This window comes from Cyphellophora europaea (assembly GCF_000365145.1).
Source record: "Cyphellophora europaea CBS 101466 unplaced genomic scaffold supercont1.5, whole genome shotgun sequence".
NCBI classification, from domain to species: domain Eukaryota; kingdom Fungi; phylum Ascomycota; class Eurotiomycetes; order Chaetothyriales; family Cyphellophoraceae; genus Cyphellophora; species Cyphellophora europaea.
The window spans coordinates 1866272-1881658 of NW_008481811.1; the positions used below are offsets into that span (position 1 = coordinate 1866272).

General features: G+C 52.5%; 8 protein-coding genes across 8 annotated transcripts; 6 read left to right on the forward strand and 2 right to left on the reverse strand.

Annotated features, from left to right (window-relative positions):
• Positions 1-591: 591 nt before the first annotated feature.
• On the forward strand, positions 592-1235 carry HMPREF1541_05996 (haloacid dehalogenase, type II; the record flags this gene model as incomplete). The annotated part of the gene is made up of 2 exons (XM_008720333.1): positions 592-1049; positions 1100-1235. The coding sequence occupies 2 exons, from the start codon at positions 592-594 to the stop codon at positions 1233-1235; spliced, it is 594 nt and encodes a 197-aa protein (XP_008718555.1).
• A 180-nt stretch (positions 1236-1415) lies between these two features.
• Positions 1416-2273, reverse strand: HMPREF1541_05997 (uncharacterized protein; the record flags this gene model as incomplete). Its single annotated transcript, XM_008720334.1, has 2 exons — positions 1416-1922; positions 1977-2273. The coding sequence occupies 2 exons, from the start codon at positions 2271-2273 to the stop codon at positions 1416-1418; spliced, it is 804 nt and encodes a 267-aa protein (XP_008718556.1).
• An 810-nt stretch (positions 2274-3083) lies between these two features.
• Positions 3084-4468, forward strand: HMPREF1541_05998 (uncharacterized protein; the record flags this gene model as incomplete). Its single annotated transcript, XM_008720335.1, has 2 exons — positions 3084-3310; positions 3418-4468. 2 exons carry the CDS (start codon positions 3084-3086, stop codon positions 4466-4468), a joined length of 1278 nt encoding a protein of 425 aa, XP_008718557.1.
• Positions 4469-4548: 80 nt separating this feature from the next.
• HMPREF1541_05999 (uncharacterized protein) lies at positions 4549-6406 on the reverse strand (the record flags this gene model as incomplete). The annotated part of the gene is made up of 5 exons (XM_008720336.1): positions 4549-4937; positions 4992-5339; positions 5406-5626; positions 5678-5978; positions 6040-6406. 5 exons carry the CDS (start codon positions 6404-6406, stop codon positions 4549-4551), a joined length of 1626 nt encoding a protein of 541 aa, XP_008718558.1.
• Positions 6407-6876: 470 nt separating this feature from the next.
• HMPREF1541_06000 (uncharacterized protein) lies at positions 6877-7908 on the forward strand (the record flags this gene model as incomplete). The annotated part of the gene is made up of 4 exons (XM_008720337.1): positions 6877-6946; positions 6996-7146; positions 7200-7615; positions 7670-7908. 4 exons carry the CDS (start codon positions 6877-6879, stop codon positions 7906-7908), a joined length of 876 nt encoding a protein of 291 aa, XP_008718559.1.
• Positions 7909-8354: 446 nt separating this feature from the next.
• HMPREF1541_06001 (uncharacterized protein) lies at positions 8355-9455 on the forward strand (the record flags this gene model as incomplete). Its single annotated transcript, XM_008720338.1, has 1 exon — positions 8355-9455. The coding sequence occupies one exon, from the start codon at positions 8355-8357 to the stop codon at positions 9453-9455; it is 1101 nt and encodes a 366-aa protein (XP_008718560.1).
• A 2615-nt stretch (positions 9456-12070) lies between these two features.
• Positions 12071-13983, forward strand: HMPREF1541_06002 (uncharacterized protein; the record flags this gene model as incomplete). Its single annotated transcript, XM_008720339.1, has 2 exons — positions 12071-13006; positions 13057-13983. 2 exons carry the CDS (start codon positions 12071-12073, stop codon positions 13981-13983), a joined length of 1863 nt encoding a protein of 620 aa, XP_008718561.1.
• Positions 13984-14221: 238 nt separating this feature from the next.
• On the forward strand, positions 14222-15112 carry HMPREF1541_06003 (uncharacterized protein; the record flags this gene model as incomplete). The annotated part of the gene is made up of 1 exon (XM_008720340.1): positions 14222-15112. One exon carries the CDS (start codon positions 14222-14224, stop codon positions 15110-15112), a length of 891 nt encoding a protein of 296 aa, XP_008718562.1.
• Positions 15113-15387: the final 275 nt, after the last annotated feature.

A 15387-nucleotide genomic window follows, 5' to 3' on the forward strand; every position in this document is an offset into this window, starting at 1 on the left:
CTACGCTAATCATGTCGCGGGCTGACATTTGGTACAGACTCTGTGGCCTGACAAGAAACCCACAAAAACTGATAGACATCGGCAAACAATCGGCCTAGAGTTGCTGACGTGGGGCATACGGCTCGGACTGAGTTACCGACCCCAATCGCCCGCAATTTGTGGTCTCGTTGGGCCCTGGCTCAGGAACAAGGTCTACCGGCGCACAGCGTGTAATCTACAGTTTTACGCGTCGAAAGCCGATGGCCGGCCCGGCGGGTGATCGCCTAACAAGGCGTCCGCCCTTGCACAAATTGCTGCCGAACTTAGTAACTTGGCAGCCTGGCACAATTTGGATTGCTCAAGGTATCAGACGACTTTCGTGAGCAGGTATTGAAGGCAGAACCCGAATATGGCAGGAAACAATAAGCACGTCGTCTTCGACGTTGTCGGTATGGAGCTTCCCCGCCCTTCGTCAACTGGATTGCACCACTGAACAGATGGACCACAGGTACTTGTATATCCTATGATTTCTTCTTCGAAGCGCTCGAGCAGCGTCTTGGCGAAAGATTCCGCGCACATAACATCGGCACTCGTCTCTTTGGGTACTGTTGGATGGAAGCAGGAGAGCGAGAGTACACCTATCTCAGTCTCTCCGGTAAGTATATGAAATGTATCGACGTCATCGGATCGATTTTCTATCGCACTCTATGGCAAGCTGGCATCCAGGAGCCACGCAAGTTTGCGAGTGACGAGGACCGGGACTTTCTCCTGCAGGCATATCGTTCGCTCAAGCCGAGAGAAGGCATCGTCGAGTGCTGGGACCGGCTGCGTAAAGCTGGCTTCAAGGTCTGGTGCCTGACTGCTGGCGATACAGCCCGTGTTGCAGGTTACCTCAAGGCTGGTGGAATTGATATGCCTGAAGAGAACTTCGTATCTTGCGATACTATTGGCATTGGAAAACCCGAGCCTTCATCATACAAATACCTGCTTGACAAGTTTGATCAAAACGGCTTGGAAGCGTGGTTCGCTGCTGCGCACATGTGGGATGCTGCTGGCGCAAAACAAAATGGGTAGGTGATGTTCCTCTGCCAACACAGTATTATGACTTACTCGTATCTAGCTTCAAGGGTGCCTGGTGTTCAGCATGGGAAAAGGAACCATGTGCAGATATCTTTGGTGAAATGGATGTGACAGCACCAACTCTGGTAGCCATGGCAGATGGTATCATTGCAGCTTCTTCAAAGCAAGGTCCATAAGTCTCTGTATAAACACCATGGTGATATTGGAGCAAAATTCAAGTCTACGACATGTTTCAAGTGCCTTGCTAGCACTCCTAGAACTTTGTTCATCTTGTAGCAGACTTATGCTATATATATCTCCGACCTTTTATTCCCGCCGTCGATCCAGTCAAGTGCTCTATGACATTGATGACAAAATCATGCTCCTAATTCAAGCAGTGAAGCCACAGTAGCGTCCACACAGTCGTGAAGAGGACGGAATTGCATGCCCAACACCTGCTTGATCTTGGTATTATCGAATGTATACTGTTTGTCGAAGAGTTCGTCGACTGGATTCGTAGGCAGTCTCGATGCCAACTCAGGATGAGTATCCTTGATGGCATCAACAAGGGTCTTGTTGGAGTAGTGGCCACCAGTGGCAAAGAAGCGCTGACCACCTGCAGCTTCAACTTCAACTGCTTTGACATGAGCTGCAGCTAGATCGCGCACATCAATCCACATCAAAGTGCCTGTGGATGGCAGATCGCCGTGACTGTACTTGCCTTGGATGAAGTCGAGTATCCTCTGATTCGACGTATTCACAGCCGCCAGACTACTGATCTTGTGAACGATTGGCCCGTAGACCATTGGCGGGCAGATGGTGACCAAATCAAAGTTGGGCTTCTCCTTCGCCATGAACTCCCACGCAGCCTTCTCTGCGAAGGTCTACCAAGATTGCATTAGTTGTGATGACTTCCGGTCCGGAACGTGCTCACTTACCTTACTACCACGATACGCCTGATTACGCTTCGTTGTTGCGTCGTCCCAACTCACCGGGTTCCAACAAGTCTCGTCGTAAACCTCTGGCGCCTTGTTCTCGTTGACCATTGATGCAAAAGATGATGTTATCACCACCCGTCTCACTGTTGGTGCATACTTGGCAATTGCCTTGAGAATTCCAGTAGTTCCTTTTATTGCCGGGTCCAGCAGCTCGTTTGGATCGTCGAATTTATCATGAAATGGCGAGGCTGCATGAATGACGGCCTCAAAGTCGACATGCTTTTGGAATACCTGCATCCAGACGGATCAGTCTTGGAGGTCCCTCATTACGATCATTTCGTGGCTCTAATCACCTCATCAAAAGCACCATCTTGTGCGATATCGTTCACAACCTCAAATGAAAGCTCACCAGCCGCTATGTCAGGATGACCGGCTAATATGTCCTCACCCTTAGGTTTTGACCGGACCGTTGTCACGACTTTGTGTCTGTTGTTTGTCTCAGTGGCTGCATTGACTTCCAGACTCGTAGTTTATAGCATGCACCTACCCGTTGGCCAGTAGCACGTTCAGAATGTGAGCAGCAACGAAGCCACTGCCGCCTATGTCTCGTCAGTGGTAGAACCTCCAGTTTAGGAGAGTCTCTCATGCCTGTAAGCAGTATTTTTGCCATGACTCTTGACAAGATTTGTGCTAGTGCAATTTCACCTAGAAAGGACTCGGCTATACAACGTCCGATAGCCCTCCCAAATTTTCTGAGTCAGCTTTGAAGCATCAAACGGTCCAGAGTGTTGACAATCGTGCTCGATTCGCTTGTCGCGCCCTGCAGCTTGATGCAGGGCCATACCCCACAAATTGGCAGGCCCGGGGAATATTTGAGAAGGCTTGAAGTCGGCGAAGAGCGGGCAAAGTCCTTATGCTGGCGCGTTCCGCCGAATCGCGCCCGCGGAAGGTAATCACCCTTGCTACACCGCGATGCTTTCGTCTAATTGGTGAATCGTTCTGGTTTGCTGAGTGGCTGAACACACGTCGCCCAAGTCATCAGGCAATAACCAGCCTCACAGACCATCTAGGGCGACTCACGTAATTGCAAAGTCCAGGTCAGACAAGATGGTTGAATTCGACATACACACATCCATTCTCTTTGATCCCAAACAAAAATGCATTCGCAAGAACATTTCTATCACAGTCGACAGCACAAGCGGCTTGATCGTGCGCGTCTATGAACGAACGGGGGACGTCGATGGCTTCAAGAGCGATGATATTGACCTTCGAGGCAAATTTGTGATGCCCGGTCTCGTAGACGCGCACACTCATGTATTCCTCCATTCCTACGAGTAAGTTTCTGATCAGATCATGGAAAGTATTCCTCCGTGATCGCAATCCCACAATTCAACCAAGAGTCTCCTGAGCCCTGACAATTTTGTGCGTTCTCTTTCCTTAGCGAGACCGATGCTCTCCGGCAGAAGCGCGACGAGAGCATGACAGAGCGGATCGTGCGTGCCGTCAACCACTGCCGCACCGCGCTGCTGGCTGGATACACCACGTACCGCGATCTGGGCTCGGAAGGCATGCAAGAATGCGATGCAAACCTTCGCGATGCCATCGCGCGTGGCTTGACGCCAGGACCGCGGCTCTTCGTTGCCACCAAGGTGCTCGCCAGTACAGGCTCGTTCGAAGCTCGCACCGAGAATACCCTGGGCGGGCACTGCGTACCAGCGCAAGCGGACGCTGTGGACGGGCCGGAGGAGTGTCGCAAAGCTGTTCGCCGGCGTATCGCTGCGGGCGCCGATGTGATCAAGTACTTCGCCGATTACCGACGGCGCATCATGCGGTCGCCGCCCGCTCAGCAGCATCCTTATAAAGCCAGCGTGCTGCATCCTCCCAAGGAGCCGAACCCGGATTACATGGTCTTCTCGCAAGAGGAGATGAACATGATTGTACAGGAAGCGCAGCTGGCGCGGTGTCCTGCCGTGGCTCACTGTTGTACGCTGGAGGGTGCACTTGGAGCCGTTGAGGCTGGAGTCACGTCAATCGAGCACGTCTACTTTGCGACTGACGAGCTGTTCCGACGCATGGCGGCCAAGAACGTCATCCTCGTTCCCACGCTGGCCATCGCCGAGAAGCTCCACGCTAAGCGCTTCGACATCATCCTCTCGCAGGTCAAGCGTGCGCACGAGCTGGGAGTCCGGCTGGCTTGTGGTGGTGACACGGGTACATACTCGCATGGTGAGAATGTTCGGGAGTTGGAATTGATGATCGAAGCTGGCATCCCCGTCGCGGATGTTCTTGAAGCATGTACTGTGGGTGGTTGGGAGTCGTGTGGTGGTGACTACTGTGGGAGGCGGTTCGGTTGGTTTGAGGAAGGCCTCCAAGCCGACATCGTGGCATTGGATGAAGATCCCCACGAGTCGACAGCGGCACTAAGGAAGGTCAACTTTGTCATGAAGGATGGCATTGTATGGAAAATAGAGAATGAGCCCAGTACAATGTAATGAGGTGCTCCCAGGGGGATATCGCGACGCCATGCTACAATGTTTGACTTCTAAATGTCCCCTTCGGTCTATCGTTTGCCCTAATTCCGCTTAAGCTCTTCACGTGGCAACCCTTCATTGCTAGGTTCAGCAACTTCCTGTGACCTTTCGAAACATCTCTCCAGAGTCGCTGGATCTCGAGCGGTCAACTTGATCTTGAATTCCGATGCAATTGCATTCGAATCGGCCGGGTCTTTCTTGTAGCTGATATAATCTATATCTGCTGGCATGGTCTTGCTCTCGGTGATTTTGAAGGATAAGATCAGCCGGCAGTACATAGCATACAAGATGCGGTTGGAGAAATTCACTGCTGTGCACATGCGAGCGCCCGCACCGAAAGCGAAGTGAGAGGGAGGTGGGATCTGGCAGTCTTTACCAACCCAGCGCTCGGGACGGAATAGATGAGCGTCAGGACCGTAGACGCTGGTATCTACAGGTGGAGTCAGCAGAAGTTGCAGTGGGGGAAGGTTGGTGGTCATCTCACCTCGAGATATTGCCTGGGTATTCGTGTAGACCAAGAGTCCCTTGGGAATGACTGCGCCTTGGTAGACAAAGCTCTTGTACGTTTGCCTTGCTGGCAACAGCTTCAACGGTGGAAAGTAGCGCAGAGACTGTTTTACAAGACCCATAACATATGGGGACTTCTCCTCCAGTAAGCATTGGTCGAAGGCTTCTTCCGGTGTGTCGTAGACACTCATTATGTCATCGTAGGCGCGCTGTTGTATTTCTTGGCCTTCGGCTCGTGATAGAACACCCAGAGCAATGATGGCAGTCGAGTACACTGTCTCAAACCCACCAGACATGAGGCCTCCCAGGATCGTCTTGACATCAACTAGAAGCTGTCAGAATGCCTCCTATCCACAAGCAGCCAAGTGGCAGAAATTCAAAGGTGACTTACGTTCGGTTAACCCCTCTGTGTTGTCGGTCAAGAGCATTTCGGCGACGGTCTTCTTCGCCGCTGACTGTGGCCCAACTTTTTGACGGGCCCCCTCAAGCATGGTTGCCAGCCAATGGTCGCGCCTACCACGAACTTCCGTGGCCGTTTCACTGCGCTTACTTTTGCTCAAGTAGCGTAGATGAGGGATGAAGTCTTGCGGGTTAGCATTCGTTGATCGAAAGCTAAGCATTGATTAAACTCCTGCACGAGGTCCTCAGAGATGGGCAACTTACCTGGCAATGGTTTTCGCATCTTTCAAGATCTGCAACAGAATAGGGTCCGTAGTGCTGGTGAATCGAGTACCATAACAGAACATGGTCATCACGTTCAACGCCAGGCGTTGGAGATAGATATGCGGAATAAGCTCTACCTCACCACCTTTGCTGTCATAATACATTGCAGACACGACGGCGCAGGTCTCCATGTCCAGCATCGGCCGTAGCCTCTGGATAGCTGGTCCCGTTGTGTACGAACCAACAACTCTCCTCTGCTTCTTCGTCCTGTCGTCCCAGGGACTGGTGCCAATCGTGGCAGCTATCGATTATTAGTACTGACAAAATCACGGAAGATTCACCACCGGAGAACTGCTACTGACCCGAAGTTTTGGACACAACGCCATGAAAAGTGTAGAACCATGGACGGTCTAACGTGGCTGATTGATTCTTCACTAAGAATTCCTGAGCGCTATGGAATGAGTTGAGCATGATGGCTCTTCGGCGACCCATACGCAGCTGGAACGCTGGCCATCCGTATGTTCTGGCCCAAGTCTCTGCTGTCGTAGCATGATCGGATCCCAACCGGTACAAATGCCCAGCAAGCAGTTCGCCGCCAGGGATCTCAGGGATGCCCTTGATTTTCGGAACGTCAACATAAAAGAACAGCAAGTACAGAAACAAAGCAGTCGCAGTGACTGCACTGATAATAGCCACCAAGCCGAAGATGTGTGCGCCGGGAATATCCATCTTTGAGATCGCGACCAACGTATGTGGTTTGGTGAACTAGGTATAGAGACCTTTAAGCACCAATACGAACGATGTCAAATTAGTCCATAAGCAAGTCCTTCAGACGTACTGGACCCAGCAACAGGGCGTGCTCTTCTCCGCCGGCCCATGGTTGTATTGTATATCCACTTCGGGTAACCCCATGTTGAGTGGGCAGAGAACCGCAGAAAGCCGATGCTATAAATTAACCTTGGCAGGTACTCAAGAGACAGGAGACATTCCCGCCCTTCTCCGGAATCTATGTGTGTGTTTTCCGGTCAACTGGATGCCGTTGAATACAAGAGCGATGGCAATTCTGTGGACCCAAGGTCCGCAGATCAAGCTAAGAGAACTAACTAGATTCGTTTTGTCGGAGTATTGAGCAAAAAGGCACAGGCATGCCAGAAGAGCACAGAGTATTGTAATCTTCAGCATACACCCACCCTACCAACATGACAAGCAGCCTGCAAATCAACGCGCTTTTCGACATCTCAGGCCGATGGGTCGCCATTACGGGAGCTGGTAAGTCCTGGGCTAGTTCTATATTGCCGTGGTATGCTAACGCAACCAGCAAGTGGCATCGGACGAATGCTTGCTCGAGGCTGTGCGGTAAATGGAGCTAACACAATCCTGATTGACGTCAATGAAGAGGCGTTGAAGTCTCTCAAGGTCGAATTGGAGGGTATTGCGGCCAGCTTCACGCACCCAACAAAAGCCACCACGTGAGTATTCAGCCCCCTCGGAATGCCCAGCATCTAATCAAGGAGGACCGAAGTATTCACGCGGATTTGTCTTCACAAGCGGGCGTGAGGTCAGTTGTAGAGCAGATGAAGGCGAGTCATGCGTCCCTAGACGCTCTGATACACTGCGCCGCCATCCGCTTTATGAACGAGTTGCCGTACACGCCTGGGGATGATTTAGAAAAACTGGAAGCCGCCACGTCATCGGCGCCGTATCAGGACTGGGAGCTGGCCCATCGCGTGAACGTGCTTGCGCCATACTTCCTCACCGCAGGACTAACCACTCTACTCGGCGCGGCTGCTGCCAAAGGCGAAGGACGAGGATGCGTCATCATGTTCAGCAGTCCGGCCAGTGTGCACAACCACCAGTTCGTCCCCGTCTATCAAACCACAAAGGCAGCGGTCGACCATCTGGTGAGGATCATGGCTGCTGAGTTCGCTGATTTCTACAGTGAGTGTCCCTCTCCAGATACGGGGAGGCTGTCTTGCTGACAAAGGGTGCTAGTTCGGGTGAACGCCATCTCTCCGGGCATCGTCCCCTCGGCCATGACCCACGATGGCCCAACATCCAACTTGCGCTTGGCAGCTGAGGCGCCGGCTGGAAGGGCTGGGAATGAAGAAGATATGGTCGGGACCGCGACATGGCTGATGAGCAAGGCTGGATCGTTCATGGATGGCAAGGTCATACGGGCGGAAGGCGGTCGATTGTTGATCTTGAAAGGCGTAACTTCCAATTCGGATTAAATGGCTTCTCTTTCTCCACGGAGTGTATCCCTTGCAACAGACTCTTCGCCTAGCACTAATTGCTTCCGCGTTCCTGGCTCCGGACAAACGCCAACTGTAGCAACGGCGCGTAGATTACGTGCTATCGTTGCTGTAACGTCTTTGGTAAAGACAGGGAGATTTCCAAGTGCATCATGGACCCCCCACTGGATAAGACCGGGTAGCCGTCCGGGCCGGGCAGCGTTCATGTAAAATTTGTTACACCCGTACCGGCTAATACCGCAGTCTTTCAGTCCGATACCGCCCAAACCCGAAGCAATCGGCTTTGACCCTTAGATACGGGACAAGAGCACGCAGCGTTGCGCGCATTACCATGCACAAGCAAATCAACACAACACTGCACAACACAACACCACTCAACTGATCCATCTCTTTGGCATTTCGGTGGCCAACACTTCTCCGCAATCATGGGCTCCGTCGGCGAGAATCAGGATAGTGCTCCCTTGTGGAACGGGGTTCCTCAACTTACCCTGAGCGGTACGGCTTGGGAGATAGGTCTATCTCATGGCAGGCAGATACCAAATCGCATCAAGACCTGTATCGCCAACTATGAACGCTTGTTCCTTGAGACAGCTGAGGCTGATTGGCCAGAGTCAGTGGCCCGTGCCAAACAGTATCTACCTGCCCTCGAGCAGAACGAGCCTGAGCTGGTTGAAGAAATGAAAGGCATAGCAGCCGGTGCTGGGGTGGACCTCGGTGATATTCTGGCTCTCAACCTCCGCAGCGAGATATCTCTGACCAACTACTCTGATGGCTGCACGAGTATCGTCACCAAGACTTCTTCAGGTGATAAAACTTTTGTCGCACAGAACTGGGACTGGGTTGGAGAGGCTGGATTGTCCACTGCCTTCTTCGACATTCAAAAGCCCGGACTACCACGGATTCGCATGCTTGGCGAAGCCGGGATTGTAGCAAAGTTCGGATTCAACGACGCAGGTGTGGGCATCTGCATGAATGCCATTAGGTGTGGTACAGTCAACCGAAATGCTTTGCCTGTACACCTTGCGATGAGGCGAGTCTTAGAATGTCGGTCCTTCGACGAGGCATACGCCTTGCTTAGCAAGAGAGGCGTCGCATCATGCGTCAATTTCGCGATAGCCGATCGAAGTGGAAAGTTTGCGACCATTGAATGCACGCCCAAAGGCCTCGCTCCAATCCACCCAGAGTCTGGGGCATTGGCAACTTTCCACACGAATCATATCTGGTCCCCAAACGTTCCAGACGGAATTCGAGATCATCCATCCAAGAACTCTTTCTCGAGACTGGATAGGATACGAGAGTTGAGCGCAGGCGAGGAGCCAAGCGTTGCGAAGATCAGGAAATGGCTTTCTGACGAACAAGGCACCCCTGTGTCCATCTGTCGATCGACACCTCCGGGAGCAAAGGGAATTGAGAGGATGGAAACTTTGGCGACCGTGATCATCGACCTGCACAACAGCAAGGCCGAGGTATCTCTTGGGCGACCGAGCCTATCACCGCCTGTTCTGACATTGTCAATGGATGCTTGAGGTCACCATGGCGGCGTAACAGCCCTAGTTGATAGCGATATGTAGTGCAGCGTCTCCTCGACTTTAATTGAAGTTGACTTGGTGCTTGTCGAAAAGGTCTAAGATGGTGTTCCATACTTGTAGGTAGCCCGGTCCCCCTCTCCAATGAGGCATGAAGTATGTCAACACTTCGGTACACTGTGATATGGCTTTGAGTTGTGGTCGGTTAGAAGTCCAGTGCTTCGAAAGACTGAGCAAGATCGTACATCCCGCAGCTATGGCCCTTGAGCTTGCGACCAATGGCACAACGAAGCCGTTTCCTGATCTGGTGGTTTTATGCGTGTGCTCTATAAGAGTGACTGCAGCTTGCAGCAATCGTTGCCTAAGTGATCGCATGCCCCACGTGCTAGAGTCGTCTGCCTCTTGGAAGCAAGTAACGCATTGTTTATGGCGCACACATGTTGGAAGAAGCAGGAGCCACGTCTCGTTGATGGCCGTCGATTGCCGCAAGGAATAAGTGTCCATAGAAGACATCAAGTCAGCCATATAACCGACAAAAGGGCATCCATGAGTATCATACAGCTGGCCGGGTCTGTATATGTTTCGCTGTACGTCTTGATACAATTGGAACACCAAGTTTTCCTCGGCGTTAGGGAATGGTAGCCAATCACCTGGAGTACTTGGAGCATTGAAAGTGAAGCTCATGGTTCGATCTGCTGTTCTGATCACGGACAACAAGCGGTCTTTTGTGGCCTTCGATTCAACGTCGTCACTGACTTGGTCCGTGGTAGGGCTTGTTTGAGTCACTGGGTGCTCCGTTCGATGCCATCCCAGCTGTAATGCCGTGCGTTTTGCCAGGTCCATAAGCTCCCACATGCTGCCTCTGGATGGCTCAGACAGCTCATAGATCAACAAAAGTAGAATGGCGGTTAGTGAGCTTCCGTCATTGGATGACAGCGCTGTATCGATGTCCTCTGCGGCCCACTCTCGACACATCTGAGCTATTGATATCCAGAAGGGATTCCGATAGCTCTCCTGTGCGGCGGCAATGGCGCAAACCATGAGAGTCTCAAATCTGTCGGGAAGTGGAAGCTTCCTGAGGCCGAGGCCATCCTGCACCAAGATTTTGTTATCAACAATATCGAACTCCGGGCGGATGCAGCTATTGTAACGGGAAAGAAGGTACCGGATGGAGCTCGGAGTCAGAAGAGATCTATCGGTTTGGGAAGTGAGTGACGAGAAGCTGTCTTCGTCGAGACTGTCTCTAAGGTCCAAAGCTGTATGGGACTGGGACAGCGCTTCGCAGGTGATCATTACGATAATCGATGGTGGCGAATGCTCGAGATACATGTACTGTTGGGTTCCGGGCATGAGCACGTAGGCTGTTTCGCTTCGCTTTGTCGACACTGGATATAGGCTAGCATCCTGGGGCAGATCTCTGCTCAATCAACGCCATCAGTTCGTTGGACCCCTTTGATGTGTTCCGACTTTCGTACCTTGTCACAAAACTCCCCTGTAAAGCCACTTGGGAGCTCAATTCCGAAATTCTCTCATTCAGTGATTGAACATAGCTGACTGTACATGAGTGTGGCACAGACACACGCAAAGATCATTCATACCTCCGAGGAATATGCTCTTGTAGGGCCTCATCATAGAAAGTGCATTCCACATCAATCTTGGAGCAGTTCTGACATGCTGGGAGTCGAGAGTCGCACTGGACTCTTCATCAGCATAGTTTTCCTATCCTGCACAGAACCACAAACCTTTATCCTGCGGCTGCGACACCTCGTACAAGTCTGGAGCATTTTGGCATCTAATGGTTATACATCACGCGATGCCGACATCACGAGCAGATTCAGAAGCAGCAGAATCATGTATTGGGTTAGGCGGTCACGGGTAAGGCTGGGCACGCGGGGCCCTGTCAGTTCGGGGTACCTCCACCTGCGGCGCCGCTTCGCATTTGATGAGATTTTGGAACTCATGCAGCGAGAATAGCACGTCGACCTTGATTCGCTGTCAATTCTATCCTACGACACAGTCTCCTCTGCATCCAGAATGCAGCATAACAGGGCCTATCTCGAGCTATTGTAGCTCCGGCTGTGGATGTTCAGATTTGTTGAGTCGCGTCCTGAAATGAGCGTCCACGGGCCAGAGATGAGTAAGGGTCTAGCCCCTCCAAGGCCCCGGATGACTCGTGCAGCCCAGTGCCCATTTCCCAGACTTGGAGACAGCTCGGTGGCGCAAATCAACGTGTCTCGTCGTCAAAGACAATCGTTCTGCATTGTCTGTTTCTTGCCATCATCTTAACGACTGAGGGTCTGGAACCCAGCTTGGGAAGGATGCCCTGCCGATTATCTGCTCAGGCCACACAAAATCGATATGGCTCGCCCAGATGCGCAAGCATCCCACCGGCGATCAACCAAGGTCTGCACTCGCTGTCGGAAGCGTAAGACCAAGGTAGCTTCCATGAACATCCCTTTGGCTCATTCGGAAAGGTCGCTGACAACTTCCCAGTGTGACTTCAAGTTTCCGGTATGTTCGCCATGCGAGTCGGCAAAAGCAGCGTGTATGGGCTATGATCCCGTCACCAAAGAGGCCGTGCCCAGGAGGTGTGACCCCGTTTTCCGTGAAAGCACATGCCCAAACCTGACCCATCACGTGACAGTCTCGTACGCTCGCTGGAGGCTAAGGTCGCGGAACTCGAGAGCCAATTGCAGGCATATCATGCCGGGCCCGAGGACCTGCCCTTTTCCCTGGCATCGAGGATTGCTCAGGCCTCACTATCTGTGGGCGTCCCTCGCCGAAAGTCATATCTAAGGTCCAAAGTATCCCCGGCTCTTATATATCGACCATCTTTCCCACCTTTGGCTGTGGTTCGAGAACGCCAAGAATCCCTAGAGGAGCAAGTGTCCACCGAAAACGAACGTACCTTGATCTCTGACGAGCATCGCCAGAGCCCGGCAGTTGGGACTCTTATGGATCTAAGTAGCGTACCTTTCTCTGCGATCAAGCGAATGGTGCAGAACTATGTGGATGTGCATAGGCCTCAATATCCCTGCGTCTCAACCAGCTTGATTGAAACCATCGTTGAACGCATTCGGGGCGAGGTGGATGCCACCAACACCTTTTTCTCCAGTGGCAACCCAGACGCGTCTGGGCTTGGCCACTTCGACTACTTCGTCCTCTTTATCGTTCTGGCCATCTCTGCAATGACCCTGACATGGAAGGCTGAGGACCAAGCTCGTGCTGCGTCGGAGACCTTCTACAACTCAGCCACCAAGCATTTGCAAGCCTTGGACGACAACGACGACATTCAGGCCCTTCAAATCTCGCTCCTGCTGGCTCACTATGCTCACTTGTGTCCAGAACGCGTAGACAACTGGAGTTGCATTATGCATGCTGTTAGAGTGGTACTCAACCTTGGATTGCATAAAGGGAGCCCGGCAGCCTTGGATGAGGCTCAACGACAACAGCGATGCCAACTTTTCTGGGTCACTTATGGGATGGAAAGATCACTCTGTGGAAACCTCCGTCTGCCGTTGTCTTTCACTGAGGAATCTATAACCATACCAGTAAGCCTTATCAGCCATATATCTACTCTGCCATACTGACCACCCCGCAGTTAGACCTCGGCGTTGACGCTAACGCAGCAATGTTCGCTGCTGAGGATGTGCAAAGAGAGTCTTCCGCCACCCATATCTATCTGTACCGTGCCCTTGAAACAGAAGTTCACCGTGTACTGCATCTCGAAGAGGATCTCCAGCTCTTCGGCCATGTCGAGATCTCCGGCTGGATTGCCGACATGTCTAGTCGCCTCGCACTCTGGTACGAGAAAGCGCAATCATACACTCGATATGCCATGCTTGAGTTCAAGAATGTGCAATACAACCATCTACGTGCACGCCTTCATCGGCCCACGCCGCGCCTGCGCGTCCGCAGCACCGACGATCGTCAGATTGTACTCGACGCTACCGCGGCGCTGATTGACGACTACTTGTCCCAGGAGCTCCGCTGCCGCCTCTTCTACCCCTGGCATGGCGTACATATTCTCTTCGAAGCGGCCACTATTTCACTTGAGGCATGCTGGTCGCTCCGTACGGCGGTAGAACCGCTTCGCAGCATAGTCGATCACATGCTGCACCACGCGCTGCCGCAGTGCCTCCAGCTCCTAACAAAGATTGGACACCGTTGGAGCGCTGCGCGTGTCAGCGCCAAGTTGCTTGAGCCGATTGTGGCTGAGGTGGCGGCGGCATGCGCGAGTGCGCGCAGTAGTAGCGACGACCAGCGCCCATTTGGTGATGCTGCCATCGATGATATAGCAATCGCCAAGAAAATTGACAGATTGTTGTTCTCAGACGGCCCGCTGGTGTGGGACCAGCAAGTCTTGGGGGAGCAAGTGCCCGCGATAGGCCTAGGATTTGGCAATGCAGGGTTTTCGGACGACATTGAAGCCTTCTTTGACGAGACGGAGCTTTTCTCGTGGCAACCAAACTGGGGCCTGGCATTCGACGATGCAAGCGCTGGTGACTGGTCCGAGCACACTGCTTGATGCTGAACGATCAAGCACTGCCGTAGGGCGAACAGCACGAAGATCGACACGATTTCAGGCTGCTAGGAGTTCCGACGGAACATGAGCATCCGCGCGGGCTCCGCACCCATCCGTTCTGGAAAGGTGACAGTTGTACATAAACGCCCTTCGGATTCCGAGGACACTTTGATCAACTTCACATCAAGCCGACCAAGTTTCGCCTACTCGACATTCACCTGCAGTTCTGCTAGACGTCACAATGCACCTATCTGCGCACACTTGGATGCGGCCTGAGCCTCTGGAGACAACTCTGCAACGACTCAGTCGTCTCGGCTACTCGAGTATCGAGCTCGCCGGCGAACCTGACCAGTACTCCGTGGAACAGGTTCGTCCACTTCTCGAAAAGTACAACATAGAATGCTGGGGCACGGTCACAGTACAGCATGGCGCTCGCAACCTACTCGCTGCTGATTCACAACAGCGACGGAGTACCATCGACTATATGAAAGAGGTTGTTTCGCTCGCCGCTGGCCTACGAGGCAAGATCGTCACGGTTGTTCCTGGAAACGTGGGCACGCTCGTGCCAGACTCTACTCCCGAGAACGAATGGAAGTGGGCCGTCGAGGGGCTACGCGAAGTGGCAGCATTCGCGCAAGAAAAGCATATTCGACTCGCCATAGAACCTCTGAATCGGCTTGAAACGTACTTCTTGAATCGAGCAGAACAGGCGGTAGCCCTTGCAAAGGAGGTCGGTCACGGCTGTGGGATCGCCTTTGATGTGTTCCACCTCGCCATCGAGGAAAAAGACATGTTTGAGGCGATGCGCACTTACGGTCAATACATCGTTGATGTTCATGTCGCAGACAACAACCGTCTTGCCCCAGGAAATGGCTCTTTCGATTGGCCCAGGATTATGGCAACTCTAAAGGAGACTGGCTATGACGGAGCGGTGGCTGTGGAGGCCATGCCACCTATTGATCGTACACCTCTCGGGAAATTTGGCACTCTGCAGCTCGAGACGGGAGAGGTTAGCATCACCCCTGACCAGCATGATTTTATTATCAACCATGGCTCAGGGCTCTTCTCTGAAAGTTATTACAGCGGAATCATCGCCCGTTCCGCCGAGACACTATTGCCATTCCTCAATTGAAACATTATTGCAATGGACTCAGGGAATTGGCTGGAACATAGAACAAATGGAAAGTTAGATGTAACAGTCACGTCGGTTGACTGCAGAACCATGAAGGGTAGGAACATAGCTAATCTCACACCTATAGCGATCCAATTAGATGCAAGTGAAAGAAAGCATCCACTGACATGATTATACGCGACAGTACGGAGGTAATTTCTTTTGGTGAGAGTAGAGAGGGGTATGAGTTACTGGTAAGCGAGCAGGCATGGGCGGGCTAGGCTCGGATCTCGGGG